This window comes from Batrachochytrium dendrobatidis, assembly GCF_000203795.2.
Source record: "Batrachochytrium dendrobatidis JAM81 unplaced genomic scaffold BATDEscaffold_8, whole genome shotgun sequence".
NCBI lineage: Eukaryota > Fungi > Chytridiomycota > Chytridiomycetes > Rhizophydiales > Batrachochytrium > Batrachochytrium dendrobatidis.
Genome location: NW_006281106.1, coordinates 681120 through 697573, shown reverse-complemented (window position 1 = coordinate 697573; position 16454 = coordinate 681120). Strand labels below are relative to the sequence as shown.

Below are 16454 nucleotides of genomic sequence, written 5' to 3'. Positions count from 1 at the left end.
TCCAAAAGGCTGCTGTTGCAGCCTATTTGATGCTATCAATGTTTCAAAGCATGGCGAAGTCGGGTTGTTGAAATATAAATAAATAATTATTTTTGCCTTGTCATTTTTTGTTTTCAGCTGAAGAGGCTGGGTGGTTGTGTTGACATTTATTACCATCAAATTGCAGATTTATTATCTTGCAAGGGCTGCAATTGACTGTTCAAATACAGACATGCTCTAGTAAGCGCCATAAACAAAGGCGAAAAGCTATCAGAACACAAGATGATTAGGGTTGATGGTGTGCTATGGGTTTAGTCGCATTTATAGATGGATGCAGAGCACAATATGCAGCTTACTTTTTGAAGCACCTCCCGAAAATAAATAGCCAAGACCAGTCGTCTCGAGTACCACAATTATACCTATTCATGTGGTTATGATGTAGCTTGCATCAAAAGTGAGCCGCAAAACATATACCACTCATACAAGCTACGTAAACGAGCCACAACACCACCATAAGCATTGGTTGGATAAAACGTGCCTCTTTCCAGTCCGCCTACCATGACAATCTTAGCCCATCAATCAACATTGTTTGCATATTCATAGTTAAATATCGTTGCAATAGATAGTCAAGTTTAGGTTTAAACAAGACTTTCTTAGTGAGCACTGCTTACCCTTAAAAATCCGAATACTCCATCTCCACGATCCATTTGGTGTGCCTACAAGCCCCACACATCGCGTCGAGTAAACCCAATCGTATTGGTCAATCCACCTTTTGCAAGTTTGACCAGTTTGCGGTAGTCAGTATATCAAGTGGATTGCCCATACACTACTTTCCAAGTCTAGGCGTGCCATTGCTCTAGAATCAAGTGCGCTTTACATCTTTAATATCAAACATTATTTTCAAATGCCTACTGGCTCCAGCCCAACTCCAGGACGCCCTGTATCAACCTCATCGTCACTGATGTTTGATTTCGGTATGGAGAGTTCGCTCATGAGCGAGGGCGATGGTGGCTTTGCTGACTCGCTCCTGTCATCTTTTGGACTTTCAATGGACCGTCCATTGTCATTACCACCATCAGCAAACCCCACTACTGCATCATCCATATCACCAGAAATCACTAGAGCTTCAACGACCACTCTGCAATCTGCCCCTACTTTGACCGCCACTTCTAGTACTGGTCGCTCGTCGATCCTCCAACTTTCCTTCCCGCAGGCTAATGGCTTTTCAACCTCTCATTCTAGCAGCAGTATCGATTACCTGCAACGACCATTTAGCAACGCTAGTAGCATCAATTCTGCATCGGCAAATGCATCCACTACCAATGCATTGTCGCATTCAGCCACGAAATCTCCCACTCTCGCTACCCGTAGGTCGCTCCCTACTTCGTCACCACCTCAGCCTAAATCAATTCTACCACATTCAGCAAGCAAGACGACTCTCACTGATATAACTGGAAGCAACAGAAAATCAGTGGGTGCTAGATCGGGATCGCTGACTGCTGCTTTTTCCTACCCCAACCAATCCACAAACCAATCACAAGCCCCCAAGGGGTCAATAGAAGCGCAGCTGCATGAACAAGCCCAACAATCATCGCATCTTGCACAATCTAGCCAGAACCCAATCAAGTCACCAGTATCTCCTACTCCTCCACAAGGCAGAACTTCTCCTTCTTTGACTCGTCAGCGTGTTCACTCCCATGACACAGTATTTTCCGGTAATGCTTCCCCATCCACTGCCGCCCCAAGTAAGTTGCTTTTTATTGTATGCTGGGTTTAACAGCTTGCATTCAGATATGCTTTTCATGCCACTGATTTATTTTGAAATCTTGTCGAGCACCATGCGTAACCCTGAGCTAACACATTCTGCCTTTATCCCATCTGCACAACGATTGCCATGTAATCCTTTTTGGTGGTATTGTAGTTGCACCCTCGTCACCATCCAACCGATTCTCGGCATCATTTGCTAGTCGTTCGTCTGCTGTATCTGCATTCACTGCTATCATTGACAGCCGTCGCACTTCTGCTGTCAAAGACACTGCTGTTGCAATGGATTTTGAAAAAATGCTCAATACAAAGGAAACAAAAAAGCTCACATCAACTCCTGAGCGTATGCGCCACATTGAGGTATTTATCCATCTCAGATTGTTTATGTATGTTTTTAGTCTCTAAATGTGTTTGAATCCATTTTTGGTATCTATCCAATATAGATTAAAAAAATACAGGACATCCGATTGGTGGCTAAAGATGCTGCAGGACACAAGGATGAAGGCATTAATACACTACTACGTGACGGTAAATCCAAGGTGAATGATACAGACAGTGTCATAGGCGACGATGCACTGGGCGATGAACCCAAGCCCAAAAAAAATGAAACTTACTGGGAGTTTCTGCGCAATACTGGTCCCGAAGAACAGGCCGGACCCAAGTATTTCCCTCCAAAACCCACTACATCTTCAACCAAGCCACTCATGCAGCAGCTTGCAAGTCCACCATCAAGTCCATCAACGATAACTAATCTAATCCCTGGTCCTTCTGCACAACCTATTCAGCGCATGACTTCCCTCAAAGAAATGGATTTGGATGACGATGCCGAATTTTTGATGGAAGGCCAGAAGCGCAAAAACATCAAGGACATGTCTTTGTCAGAATTTTTGAAATCAGATCCACCCGCATCCCGCTCCTCATCAACTACTCCGGCACCACTTGTCAAAAAAACAAGCGGGTTCCGATTGTTTCGAAATTCAAAATCCAGTTTACAATCTAATTCCAGCTCTCAACTTGAACTTGGCACAGCATCGTTGTCAGATAAACAATCCAATAGTGGTAGTATGCCTCGTCTTATACCAGTTTCTGTAACCAAAGATATTGTCAAACCGAGCAGTTCTATCAAAAATCCAAGTATAGCCAACAGCGCTGTAAGTGGCCAAAATAACACTTCCAGCACCTCACATATTGCTAGCTCACCACTATCTGCAACTTCGCTGTCTACCACTACAGCTGGAAAACGAAACTCGCGTCTGTCTTTGCTTGCCCCAGAATCGCTCAAGGATATTGAGTCGCACCATTCGTCAGATGCAAACTCATCCACTGGATCTGATAACTTGACAGATCGTTGGGATTCTCAAGCTCTTAATACCAGTCTGTCTATGCATCAGGTCGCCCTTGGTCTTGGTGAGCTGGACAAGGACTTTGCCAGTGTTTTGGGAGATTTTAACGACTGGTCCAATTTTGGTTCGTCTTCTACCAAAAACCACGGTTTACTGCCTTACATGACCGCACCTGGTCAACCCTATCATACCTCGGACGCTATTGCATCAAAATCTATTGCGCTAGACACTTCAAACATTTTGTCAGAACCTTCCTTTATTCCAGCTAGATTCTTGGTTTCTGTAGCTACTGAAACTCATGCGTCACAGACTGATGGGCCATCAAACCCATCTGTTATAGATACTGCAGTACAGACCGATTTTGTCGAACCCTCAAAGGCGATCGTTTCTTCCAAAATAGTCAAGCATGACACTTCAGATGTATCGATTCAAACTACTACAGTAGAAAAGAAAACTGTATCTACATCTCCACATGTGCCTGTTGCCAAGTTGCTATTTCTTCAGCACTCACAAGATATTGAAGTTGTTGATTTGCCAGAAACCAAGGAAACTGTTTCATTGTCAAAATCTGCTCAAACAGAATCTATCAATCCAGGCACTGTGTCCGCAGTGATTCACAAGATATGTTCAGAGTGCACTGATGATAAAATTCATGATCGTACCCTCAATGCTCAAGCTCGATCACTCTCCCAACAAGCCATTTATGACGCAATCGCCTTGGTTTCCAAGGAGCGTTATATTGAGCAGCATGGTTCTATAAATGCAGAAACTCAATATGATCTTGAACAAGATGCACCCGAGGCATTCAAAGGACTCCCACCACCGCCTACTGTTGAAAACCCCATCAACATGGCTCTTGTAGATGAAAATCTGAAACATCAGCAAGAAATTGCAGCATTGAAACTTGCATTGGCATCTGAGCGATCCAAGAGCCAACATATGCTAATACTCAAAGAAGCATCCGAAGCCAGATTTGAGCAACTGGCTCGTGTTGCTCATCGCAAACTTCTCAATGCAGTTAGTGATAAACAGAAACTATTGGATCAGCAAAAAGAAAAGGCCAAGCGTGAACAAGAGAAAAAAGATGCTTCGGTTAAAGAACTCAAGCGACAGCGTGATATGGAAAAAAAGATTCAGCAAGAGGAGCTTACTCAGAAAAACGAGCAAGCTTTAAAAGAGCAGCAGGATCAAAAGCGAACTCAGCAGCAGTTGAATTTTCAGCAACAACAGCAACTTAAATTACATAAAGAGCAAGTGGAACAACCAGATTTCAAATCGGTTCCAAAGATACAGCAGGAGCAACTACCTCAACAACAATCAGAGCAGCAAGTATCCACTAAACTGCTTGGATCAGAAGAAACACCACTGCTAAGTGAGGTTGTGGAAAGCGATTCCAACACTAGTATTGCTTAACGATGACATTGAAGCGCGTACAACTTGATTCTATTTCCACATACACCAGCTAGCATATGAACAAGAGTTTAGTTGCTGCCATTTTTCGAGGTCCAGTGAGCATGGTCAACTAATTATATACTTTTTTTATCAGTGCCAACTTCGAAAAAGTAAATTTGTTTAGTTTATTTCTCCATACCTCCCAACGAGATCCCCTCTAGAACTCACTATTTACTGGATTACATTACTTTTAGGTCAATACCATACTATTTTGTAAACATTTATTTGTACTAGTCTTCAAGTGATGGGATGAATATTAAACATTAAGCAATGTGATTTGAGATTGGCATAACCTGATCAAGTATTTTGAATCAGTCGTGCTTTAAACTGGCAATACATTATATTGAATTGCCGAGAAGAGTTGCAAGAAATAGCAGATGTTTGACAAGAATGATATAAAAATCCAGACAAGAATCATGACAGATGTTTGATAAATGCAAGCATTCTGATGGCAACAAGCGATGCAAATGCAAGCCGATTTCATCGAGTTTGACGTGCAGTCAAGAACAAACCTTTAAACTCGATTCAAGTGAAATTAATATTCGAGTCTATTTACATACACTTGTTGATTGAATGGAAGGCCCGCAACTATCGCAACAGCATTCACCCAAGGCATTATCCCTTCACTTGTATCCGTCGTATTTCACTTTACTAGATAGTGTCAGTCTTGCTTTGGAACCTGTTTGGGACCTGTTTGAAACTTATTCTGGATTGCAACAGTTAATGTATTGCTGACTCGGCTGTATGGATATTTTACATAGGAAAATACATATCAATACAATGGTCCTCTTAGGGTAAGAATTTCATTGCTAGACTTGAATATTGGTGACAAGAATCAAGTACTGCTGCTTGACCACAACGGATTTTGAATACGACTTGCATACTCAACTCGTTATATATATCCAGGCAATCATAGACTCCATCAATCGATTGGAAATCCCATCAGCAGCTGTCCACTTGCTTCCGCCAAATACATATGATCGAGGCAGAGTGCTAGTGGATCTCTATGATCATAGACGAACTGCTCCATCTCGATCCACCTCTCACCAAGCATCTACATCCCATGCAGCTCAATCTACAAACAACACTTTAAATAACAGTATTTCCAGCAGTGCTCAGTCCGGCTCTAGAGGTGATATTCAACCTCAACGCGTTGTGCTCAAACCCACTGCTACGAGTTTGTTGAATGACGTATCGCAGTTTGGCTATGAGCAGTCACTTGCAGAAAATACTGTGTGGACAGAAGAAGCCTGTGTAGAGTTTTTGGCTCAAACTTTAGTGAGTGCTTTTGAAACAAACTAATTCTTGATATCGTATGGAATATCTGATCTACAATGAGTACTTTTGGACCATTTAGCCAATTGTAGAAGAGCCGTTGTATTTAGAGCCAACAATCGATGTGCTTTGTAAAATCAATGCACAGGCATACAATGCTAATAGGATAGCTCAGAAACAGCCACGTATTCGTGAATGGGAAGAAGAAGAAGACGTCAGCACCAAGAAACTCGAAAACGATCGCATGATGCTCATGATGAGCAAGGTAAAGCCATGGTTTTTCATATAGACTGTATACTTGAAATACCAACGTTTTGGATGGCCTATAAATATTAGGATCGCGAGTTTTTTCCACAGTACAAGCAAATGTCGTTTATTGACGAATGGCGACGTAAAAAGCATATGGCTGACAGCGAAGTTTTAATTGAACTGAGCGATAGACCTTTGAATCATTCAGCCGGTAACACTCATTTACACGACCCATTTTCATTGGTTGTTCATGTGCTCATCATGTTTGTGTACTTTAATAGGAAATAACCGCAATCAGCTGTTGCACAATACCAATCGTAGAATCATTCGGACATTAAAGTTTGAAAAGCATATAGGAGATAGTATGTTGTATTCACCTGTATTCACCTGTATTGACTTGCATATATGTATTCTGCACTCATTACTAACCATCAACACGCTTTACACAACCCAGAAATAATTCACACAATCTTGAATGTGTACGATATGGGATCAGAACAATACGAAGGCGTACTAAGATGGGGCGAAATTGAAGGAACCAGTCTTGGAAAAATGGCCGAAACCATTCGATTCAACATTGGCAACAAGGTCGCTGTAGAGTATTATGTTGGCCATTTCAGAGGATTTTATGGAGCCAATCACCAACTTATCAGCGATGTGGCTGCAGAAGCAACAGTGCCGGCTGGGAGTATAGATCAGCAGCAGCGAATACAGCAACAGCTGATGATGAAGCATCAGCAACATATGTTGGCCAATTCTTCTGCAAAGACTCTGCATATCCCGAATGGAATGTCCCCACCAACAGCTAATCATATGACGCCAAAATAAAGACAATATATAGTGTTTCATTTCTGCCATTGACGTGGGAATCAAGCATGGATCAATGACGGGAAATAGTTCCAAAAATAAAGTACATTAGAGTAAAATGATAAAACGAGGAAAATAAATGTATGACTCAACCCATTCAATGTGCAATGATTACAAACATTAGCAAAAACTAGTGTAACATCACAAAAGTCCAAATGTTTGTTCCTGCAGCGAAAGCCGAGGAATAATCTCATTGTACAACCGCTTAAATTGCCAGATATCGCCACGAAGTCGCTTAAAGTCAACCACTGCAAGCCCAGGCAAGTTTTTGATCCGATGCAGCGATATATAGAAACGAACTTCGCCAATATCATCCGCTGTGCTGGTTGATTTGGACGAAATTGACGGTAACCCAGCAGGCGGAATAGAGTCTGGCTGAGTGTGACCGTCAAATCCTTTGTCATATCGAGGTCCAAATTGTGCAAGATAGCGGAATCTACGAACAAGTGACATGGGAAACGATGCAATGACATTGGCAATACGCGCAGCACTACCCGAACCATTACTATTGCTTGTGCCATGTTTAGTCTTGTTCTCACCTCCCACTATATTGATCGAGCTGCCACGTTTCATTTCTTTTGACCCCTTGGGAGAAACAAAAGCCACTGGCAATGCTTCATTGGATGGCATATCAGTCTGAATGGCAACTGCAACTCCTGTGAATACAGTGTTTTCAATAGCGTCATTGCTCGACTGATGGGGTAAATCTGGTCTAAAGTTATGCGATTGTGTGGGCACACCACCTTTTGGACGCACCACACGAAGCTTGTAATCTTCGCCATCTACCCTGTAAACCTCCATTCCCAATCTACCAAGCACAACCGAAATATCTGAAATCAGCTCGCGTGGTGGTTTGGAGCTCAATGCGCGCTGATCAATTGGTCCACTGTGTATTTTGAGACGTGAGTAATCAGATCCTGGATTGGTTGTATACTGAGATGATATGGAGGCCCGTGGTACCGCGGATAGGCCAGCATACCCGTGTGATTCATCATTGCCATCTTGATTGGCAGCTCCAACACGCTGATTCAAAAAGGATGGCTGACGAGATTTGCCAACAGAAGCACCAGACTCGATATCCCGTTCAGCTTGAGTCAAACGGCGCGAGTCAAAACTCTTTCCACGGTTTGAGAACGGTGCAGGCAAACTAGTCCGGGTTGACTCATCCGCAACAGTGAATTGCACCAGTTTGCGAGCAGTTGGAGATTGCTCGTCGCTTGGTGCATTGTCAGTCACGACAGGGGACAGTGGTTCAAGATATGGTGTTTTTCTAATTATAATCGATGAGGGTGTTTCACGAGGGATATCGAATGACTGACTCTTGCCTGAATGATTAGATGCATCCACAACATGTGATAGATTGATATGTGGCTTTGCTGGTACTGGCTTGTTTATATCAGAGTTGAAATCTTTGTCAATGACAATCGGTTCATCAGATACTGCAGCAATGTCAATCGATCCATCAGGTGTTACAGCAATGTCAATCGAACTATCCACCAAGCTCACTGGTGACGAACTATGCTCATTCTTTGGTATAGTAGATATGGATGCAACAGAATCTGAACCAGATGTCATTTTAGTGGGACTGATAGGAGTTGCATATGCAGTGGTTTGAGATGACATGACTTTCTGAGTAACATATGCACTGGTTTCTGCAAACGCAGTTTGTTCTATTGTTTGAACTGATGGTTTTGGAGTAAGCGATTCGCTGAACGGTTTAGTATTAAAAGCCTGACCAGATTCCATATTATCGTCTACAGAATTCGACTCTCTGGTGGGAGAATCGTGTTTCGCAACAACCTCGGCAACTGGTGCATCGGCATTGTTGACCGATAATGATTCAGCGGTTGGCAGTGTAGTGATCAACGTGCTATTGACATTAGTCTCGTTGGCATCCATTCCTGCATCAATCTGATGAATAACCCCATCGGATGCGATATCGGGTACGGATTCAACTGCAATCGTTTCATGTGTATGGTCCTGTCGTTGACGCTTTTGAACAATGTCCAACACTGACGGCTGATGAGTATTCTTTGGTACAGCAGATACCAATGGCTCAGGGCTTTCCAAGCTCGTCATTGACTCCAAACGGGGTGGAAACAAGAGCACCGATTGCAATGTTTCTTGGTTAGTATTGTGTGAAACTGATGACTGTGGAGAAATATACAACCCCGATGAGGCTTTTGATAATGGTGACTGTGAAGGCGACGCTGTTGGAGAGCTTGGCTGGATTTGCTGTTGGGGTGGTGTTTCGCGGACCTTTTGAACTGGTATTGTTTCATTAGCTATCGCATGTCCGTTACTGGATATATCAAGCATATACGCGTATGAACGCAGCCATTTGTGATTAATGATTTGCGACATGTTTGCACGGTAACGAGGATCTGGAACGAGAATCATGCTGATGAGGTCTCTAGCAGTTTCTGACACATATTCCGGATAATCCGGTTTGGTTTCAAGAATGTATTTGTACAGCAGATTGATGTTGTCACCTTCGGGATTGGCTGGATCGTCATCATAGGGTAAGTATCCGCATACCATGGCGTATAGAATAACACCACAACTCCAAATATCAGCTGCCTCGCCAACATAGCCATCACTGATGACAAGTTCTGGAGCCGCATAGCAAGGACTTCCACACGATGTCTGCAGCAATTTGCTCGAGTCAGAGTTGAAAGTGTTTGCAAATCCAAAGTCTGTAATCACAATGTTTCTGTGACTGTCAATCAGTAAATTTTCCAGTTTCAGATCTCGATGTACAATGAGATTCTTGTGCAGATAGCTCACACCTATAATGATTACAAATCATCAGTTGGCATGAATTCAAATCATAAACCTCAGTAACCATACTGCACTATCAACACCATGTTACAACTCTACAATGACATTATATGGGTTGATGCATATATACCTGAAATCAATTGAGCAAAAAATGCACTAGCTTCTTTTTCCTTCAAATATCGTCGCTTTAAAATATATCCAAACAGCTCACCGCCTATAATTAAAATAGCTTAGGTTAGTCTTGATACAACCACAGTGAAAGCTTGCATTAAGCCAAATGCATGTGTAAAATGCTCATATTACCCGAAGCATAGTCCATGATCATGCCAATATAATGTTCGGTTTCAATCACTTCATGCAATCGAACAATATGCGGATGACTGACGGACTAGAAATAAAAACATGGTTCAAAAGGTTAGCAGTTGTATTGAATTCATGATTACTAATGTGGACAGTGTCAATCAACAAGGATAATATGCATGTCAGCTATGGTATGGGTGATGGATCGTGTCATGATAAAGATGACACATGAATCTGGCAATCGCACAATGTATGATTACACCAAATGTGATTATATCAGTTCAAAACCAGTTTGATTGTATGACGGACACTGTGCTTGGAAGAATTGACAATTAAAGTCGATTTGTAGTAGGAAAGTGCAACGAATACTTTATATTCCAAAACAAAACAGTGACAATCACTGCAAGATAAATGTTATATTTTACGTGAATACAGCTGTAATATCAATCCATTGCAGCAGCCACATCACATTGAGCAATTTGGTTCAAATGAGATTGATATCAAAACTGGTATTTCTTCAGTGATAAGCCAAGACAATATGGACATGATGATAAATAGAAATGCAGAATATTGAATCTACAAGAAATGGCTACCTTGAGCAGACTGATTTCCCGAATGAGTTTTTCTCGTCTGGCAGGACTGTCGATTGATGCTTTTTTAATCAGTTTCACTGCAACCTATTGAATTGGATGCCAATAAGAACATAAGATGTTTGATACTTGATTCATAGACTTATATTCAGCAACAAATACCTCTTTGCGAGTATCCATATGCTGTCCTAGTTTAACTTTGCCAAACTCGCCTTCTCCAAGAGTCTTTCCAAGCGTGTATGGACCAAAAGCACTAGAATGGGGTTTTTTTGGATTCGCAGACCGACTGCTGCTGGAGTTCTGATGAGATGGAACAGCAGCTGAAGGAACCTGCTGATTACGTTGTTGGTTATAGTTGCTATTATGTTGTGGTTGAGTGCGATGATAACCACCAGTGCTATTGTGACTATATCCGCCCGAGTTGGCTCGTCTGGCAGAAACAGGATATTCAACTGTTAATGAAGATGGCTGCGGTAGCGGAGAGGCAGGGGATGAGGGTGGTGGAGTTGCATAGGTACTGCTGGACTTGCGACTTGTATGTTTTGATACTGGACTAGAGAACATGTTCTAGTATTGCTGCTGAATCAACAGGAGTTGTGGTATGGCAGCAGCAAGTCACTTGGAATATACAAGACTTGCGATCGCTCACCGACTGATTGGCAAGTAGTGCTGCAAGTTATAATACTAGCGATTCAAAGTGAATCCCAAACTAACTTGCTGGAATAGTCTTGAATATATATCGACTTGCTGTGTTTGTGGCTGATGATATTGATATGCCTTAAGGGTCGAATATTAATTCAACCCTTTCAGCGCCACGAGGTTGATTATCAGTGGTGATGAATGATATTTAGTATTCTATTGAATAGTTTGAATCTATCATTCTATTCAATAGTTTGAATCTATAATTTCTATTCAATAGTTTGAATCTATAATTTCAATCTGTCTGTCAGATATTCTATAAATAATCATTCAACTCATTCGGTTGAATGCTATATTGCGGCTTTAATAGATTCAGGGTGGGTTAAACGGTTTTGAGTCAAGTATGCAGTAATAAAATAGATTTGTAATCAAACTACTCAATGCTCAAGTAAAACAGTCGTAATATAACACTACTGTCTAATGCAGTTGGTTGTTGATAAATGACAATTCTACTCGATTATTTCTGTTGCAGATCCAATTGTAACAATCAAATCTGCTCACTTCATGCATTCATTGCAGCATAAAACTCCCAATTTTTAATTTGCCCATTTTTAATCTTGTAATTTCTTGTGCAGATTACTGAGCATATGGGTCATGATGTTTTGATTGCATGTGTTGGGAAACCAAGTGCTGGAAAATCATCCTTTTTAAATGCTAGTAAGGATTATCATCATGGCATTCACCTCTAAACATTTCATCCAACCAAGCTATATTATCAAAAGTCAAACTTTAAATGAATACTTATGCCACTTTGTTGTAACCGGAGTATAGTATCGGATGCCACTGCCAAAGTCGGCAATTTTCCATTCACTACCATCAAACCTAACCAGGGGATGGCATATGTCCTCATCGACTGCCCATGTAGCCGATTTGACAAGCAATCGTTGTGTAAACCTCGATATGGTACGTTCATGATTGACTGGCATTTTGCTTTAAACTCTATTGACAGAATCCAATAAATAGTCATCTAAATCCACATGTAGAGGTTTTGATACAATTTCAGTACGTTGGATCGACCTGTCATAATAAAAATAAAATGTGATTTGACTAGTGGCTTTAGTAGAGCTGTTTGGCTTACAATGATTGATTTTAGGAAAATGCGTCCAAGGAAAACGGCATGTTCCTATTAAAATTCTAGATGTCGCTGGATTGGTTCCAGGTGCTTCTCAAGGAAACGGTCTTGGAAACCAATTCTTGGATGATTTACGTACTGCAGATGCACTGATTCATGTGGTAGATGTATCTGGAACGACAGATGAATCAGGAAAAGTAACTGTTGGATATAATCCTATCAACGACATTGATTGGCTCAAGTCAGAGATTAGCAAGTATGCAGTTATCTACAGTTTTTTGTTGGTGGATGAACAGTCTTGATTAATGACTAGATATATTTCATGATTTGCACCATCTTGACGCTGAATACGGTTTAATTGGTTTAGCTGGATATATTTTAATCTGTGGAAAAAATGGGGAAATATTGTTCGTCGACACATGGCAACCAGTTGAGTATCGTCATCAACACATTACAGCTATACCTCGCCAAGCTTATACACAACTGTTGCATAGACCAATGATTGACGGATTTAATTTGGTCGATACTTGTAGGATCGTCAACGGCCGAGACATTGCAATTGCAGTTTAGCGGATACGGTGCTAATTTGGCAATGGTAAATCGATTTTTAGATAAATTTCCTGATAAAAGATCATTAGACATGTGGAACAGCGATACCGTTATGATGATGGTCAATGCATTCATAGCAGAGCGATTTCCCACTCTAGTGGTAAGAATAGGTTTAATTGCATTACAATATACCTTGATGTGTTTTAGCCGACTTTGTCAATAATGCATACATGCTACAACTTTAGGCACTCAACAAGATAGATTTGCCAGACTCTGACAAAAATATTGATCTTATTAGCAGGAAATATGGCCAAGACAACATTGTTTTGGTCAGTGCGCTTGCCGAAACATTTTTGCGCAAACTGCACAAGCAAAAATTCATAAAGTATCATGAAGGAACAGATGTGTTTGAGCTTGCTGAAGATCAAGTTGATCCTAGTGTCGAAGAAAAGCTTTTGACTTTGGATGACAAGGCACGAAAGTATGTTGTGTTGATAAAAGCTTATAATTGCATTTTTTCTGATACCAACCACTAATCGGTGATTGTAGTCGACTAGAGCGCGTTCAAGACCTGGTCTTGTTTCGGTATGGCCATACAGGTGTCCAAGAATGTTTACAGCAAATGATTGCTCTGTTAAAACTAGTGCCAGTGTTTCCTGTACGCAACATTAATAGCTTTTCAAGCTCGAGGTATGCTGCCCAACTGGTATTTATGTAGTTGATCAGTATTATTCAAGACATGCTAACAAGATCTGCATACATTGTATTGTTTGACATGTGCATTTATGAACAACTTGGTATATATGGACACTGTTTCGACGAAAAAGCGGTACACGCATGGGTGGAGTGTTTCGAGACTGTATGTTTGTACAGCCTGGTACTACAATCAGACAGTTGGCAGGAATGGTTCATCCAGATCTTGACAAGTACTACCAGTATGCAGAGACTGTTGGCAGTATTCGCGTAAGTCTGAAGCTGTTACATGTAGTGGATTGAATATGATTGACATTGATGTGTATGACAAATATTCAAGCTTTGTATTTCTGAATGATTGTATGTGTAGCTTGGTGAAGACGATTTGGTTACGCTGGATAATAATATTGTCTCGTTCAAGACCTATGTGGAGATTCGTCCACCCAAAGCAGGTGGATAAGTCACATCCGACACACCAAAACTAAATAAAATGTAACCCTGATTTTCAGTGTACGCACTTGTCAACAATTGTATTGCTGATGTTTTTTTGAATTAGATTGCAGATGTATCTAATATTAGAATACAATACAGTTTGAAAACAAAGCAACCCATTTCTAGTAAAAAACAACGAGTATTTAACCATTGTTTATTTTGGAGCAAGATAGAGTCATTGCAAGATGAATACCAGTGTCATTTTACGTAAATACGGCATTCTTAATATACAAGAAAATGGAGAAAATAACAATCAAGCCTCTATAAAACCAAGTTGTTATCTTGGCTATGGTTTGGTGGCTAGTAAAAAGTAAGCGACAAATGTAGACAAAGTAGCCAAGATAAGTTTCAATCCATGGAGCTCTAGACTAGCCGCATCTCTTTGCTTTGAGATGGCGCTGAAGTGCGTCGTTTCTTGTAAATGTAGTTCCACACTGAGTGCATTGAAAAGGTTTTATCAGCTGAAAATGAGTAAGCTTGTGACGTTTAAGATCTTGCCTACGAGTAAATCCGCGATTGCAATGTTCGCAGATATGGCACTTTTCAGCCTTGTGGGTTTTGCTATGCAGTTGAAACTGTGCCCAGTCATCAAAGACTTGGTCGCAAGAGCATTTCCATGATGTCTGATCACCTTTGGAGATTTTGGTAGCACCCTGCACACGAGACGCAGCAGCTCCAGTCTGACCAGCAGATTTGTAAGTAGAAAGTTTTTGGTTATTGGCAGTTGCACCAATGTCAGGTGAGGGCTGCGACATACTGTGAGTAAACGATTTTCCCTGTTGCTGAAGCTGTTGATATTGCATTGCAGGACTAGTTTTGCCTTCGCAAAATGGCATCATCATGCTGGGTATTAGACCAAAACTAGGAAGGTCAGGCGAGGAAGCAGATGTGGCCATCATTAGCATTGGGTCGATCAAGGTGGGGTTCATTTTGGAGGGCTGTGCCGACATAAACGGCAAAGTTTTATCGATGGATCCATCAGAGATAAATGAATAAGGATACTTGGGATCCATGTTCAATGAAGGGTTCGACTCGGATGAAACAAGCGAAAAAGGCGATTGACCGTCCAACGACATGGTCAATTCAGATGAGAGATGACTAGGTCCATGCGCATGCGAGTTGTGCGATTTTGAACGTGGACGTGTTTTAACTACTTTTCCGGCTCCGCCAGAATTCAGCACAGCACCAGCGACAGCAGCAGCAACGGTTACATCTGCACCAGTAGGAGGCTTCATGGTATACAGACCAGGAACCGAGGAAAATCGCCTTTTTTGATACAAGGCTCGATTTGTTTGAGGATGACCCAGTCCAGCATGTTCTAAAATCATCTGTTGCTGCTGTGGAGATTGGTGTGGGTTGGAGTTAATGGAGGGAGCAAGACCAAACCCAAATTCCGACATGGCAAACGCATCAGAATTAAAAGCCATGGCAGACAAGGCAGATGTGGTTGAGAATGGAGAAGGGCACGAGGTCATTGAAAGAGGATCCGCTAGGTCGAAATGAAACTGCATTGCAGGATGGGCAAATGAGTCAAAAACAGACCCGGGGCTTGCATTGGCCGTAATCTGGGGACTGTTGGCTGCACTGGTATTATTGCTGTTATTGCCACCATTTGCGGGACTCTGGATTTCATTTAAAGGCATGCCAAACTCGGAGGGGTTGAAATCAAATGTATTTTGGCCGTGTGCAGAAGTGGATGGATTGGTACCATTGTAGTAGTAAGGGTTGGAAGCCGAGTTGGACAGAGATGGGTGTCTAAAAGCCAAAGACAGTTGCATTTGGGGCGAGCTGTGATCAATGTGACTGTGGGCAAGCTGGAAACCAAGTGATGATACAATTGGCGAAGATGCAGCAGATATGGAAGGATTGCTAGCCATGGACTGAATGTTTGGCATGGTAGGCTCGGCAGAAGACAGGTCTGGGGTTCCAACGTTGGAAGTGTTATTAATGTTGGCAAGGCCTGACTGTTGAGTTAAATTGGAATTAACCGCAGGTGGTGTGGCAATGCCATATGCGGTCACTGGAGACCCAATCATTCCCTCATACCCAGTAGTCAAACCACGAGATAGAGTCGTAGGAGAGTTGATAGCAGATGCCTGACTCGGCTGTTGTTCAACCTTTGGAAATTGTGGTTGCATAGCAAAACCAAACATGCCCATATCTAAGGATCCCGAATGCGGAGATTGACCAGGATTGGATGGCAATGGGGCTCCATTGGTTGCATTAATGTGTGAATTGACTGCAGCAGTAGGACTATCCAGTTGAAGATAATCCATCCAGGATCCAGCAGTAGAGGCGGGCTGAGGTTGCGTAGCGAACATGTCTACGAATTCAAAAGTCAGTGAAGGG

At 41.8% G+C, this 16454-nt stretch overlaps 6 protein-coding genes across 6 annotated transcripts; 3 read left to right on the top strand and 3 right to left on the bottom strand.

Moving 5' to 3' along the window:
- Window positions 1-883: 883 nt before the first annotated feature.
- On the top strand, window positions 884-4753 carry BATDEDRAFT_35416 (uncharacterized protein; the record flags this gene model as incomplete). The annotated part of the gene is made up of 3 exons (XM_006679929.1): window positions 884-1724; window positions 1901-2103; window positions 2187-4753. The coding sequence occupies 3 exons, from the start codon at window positions 884-886 to the stop codon at window positions 4497-4499; spliced, it is 3357 nt and encodes a 1118-aa protein (XP_006679992.1). The 3' UTR covers window positions 4500-4753.
- A 358-nt stretch (window positions 4754-5111) lies between these two features.
- BATDEDRAFT_89736 (uncharacterized protein) lies at window positions 5112-6890 on the top strand (the record flags this gene model as incomplete). Its single annotated transcript, XM_006680123.1, has 7 exons — window positions 5112-5198; window positions 5300-5332; window positions 5445-5816; window positions 5896-6078; window positions 6150-6273; window positions 6344-6424; window positions 6517-6890. 7 exons carry the CDS (start codon window positions 5112-5114, stop codon window positions 6888-6890), a joined length of 1254 nt encoding a protein of 417 aa, XP_006680186.1.
- On the bottom strand, window positions 6888-7616 carry BATDEDRAFT_37122 (uncharacterized protein). The gene has a single exon (XM_006679961.1). It carries the CDS (start codon window positions 7448-7450, stop codon window positions 6932-6934), a length of 519 nt encoding a protein of 172 aa, XP_006680024.1. The 5' UTR covers window positions 7451-7616; the 3' UTR covers window positions 6888-6931.
- Window positions 7617-9254: 1638 nt separating this feature from the next.
- Window positions 9255-11164, bottom strand: BATDEDRAFT_20000 (uncharacterized protein; the record flags this gene model as incomplete). The annotated part of the gene is made up of 5 exons (XM_006679772.1): window positions 9255-9718; window positions 9841-9924; window positions 10014-10098; window positions 10604-10687; window positions 10763-11164. Coding segments are annotated over 5 exons (1119 nt in total), but the record flags the coding sequence as incomplete, so codon positions are not given.
- A 722-nt stretch (window positions 11165-11886) lies between these two features.
- Window positions 11887-14073, top strand: BATDEDRAFT_12200 (uncharacterized protein; the record flags this gene model as incomplete). The annotated part of the gene is made up of 9 exons (XM_006679716.1): window positions 11887-11956; window positions 12071-12202; window positions 12393-12627; window positions 12739-12800; window positions 12905-13080; window positions 13166-13401; window positions 13470-13610; window positions 13748-13883; window positions 13984-14073. The coding sequence occupies 9 exons, from the start codon at window positions 11887-11889 to the stop codon at window positions 14071-14073; spliced, it is 1278 nt and encodes a 425-aa protein (XP_006679779.1).
- Window positions 14074-14242: 169 nt separating this feature from the next.
- On the bottom strand, window positions 14243-16426 carry BATDEDRAFT_89579 (uncharacterized protein; the record flags this gene model as incomplete). The annotated part of the gene is made up of 1 exon (XM_006680014.1): window positions 14243-16426. The coding sequence occupies one exon, from the start codon at window positions 16424-16426 to the stop codon at window positions 14474-14476; it is 1953 nt and encodes a 650-aa protein (XP_006680077.1). The 3' UTR covers window positions 14243-14473.
- Window positions 16427-16454: the final 28 nt, after the last annotated feature.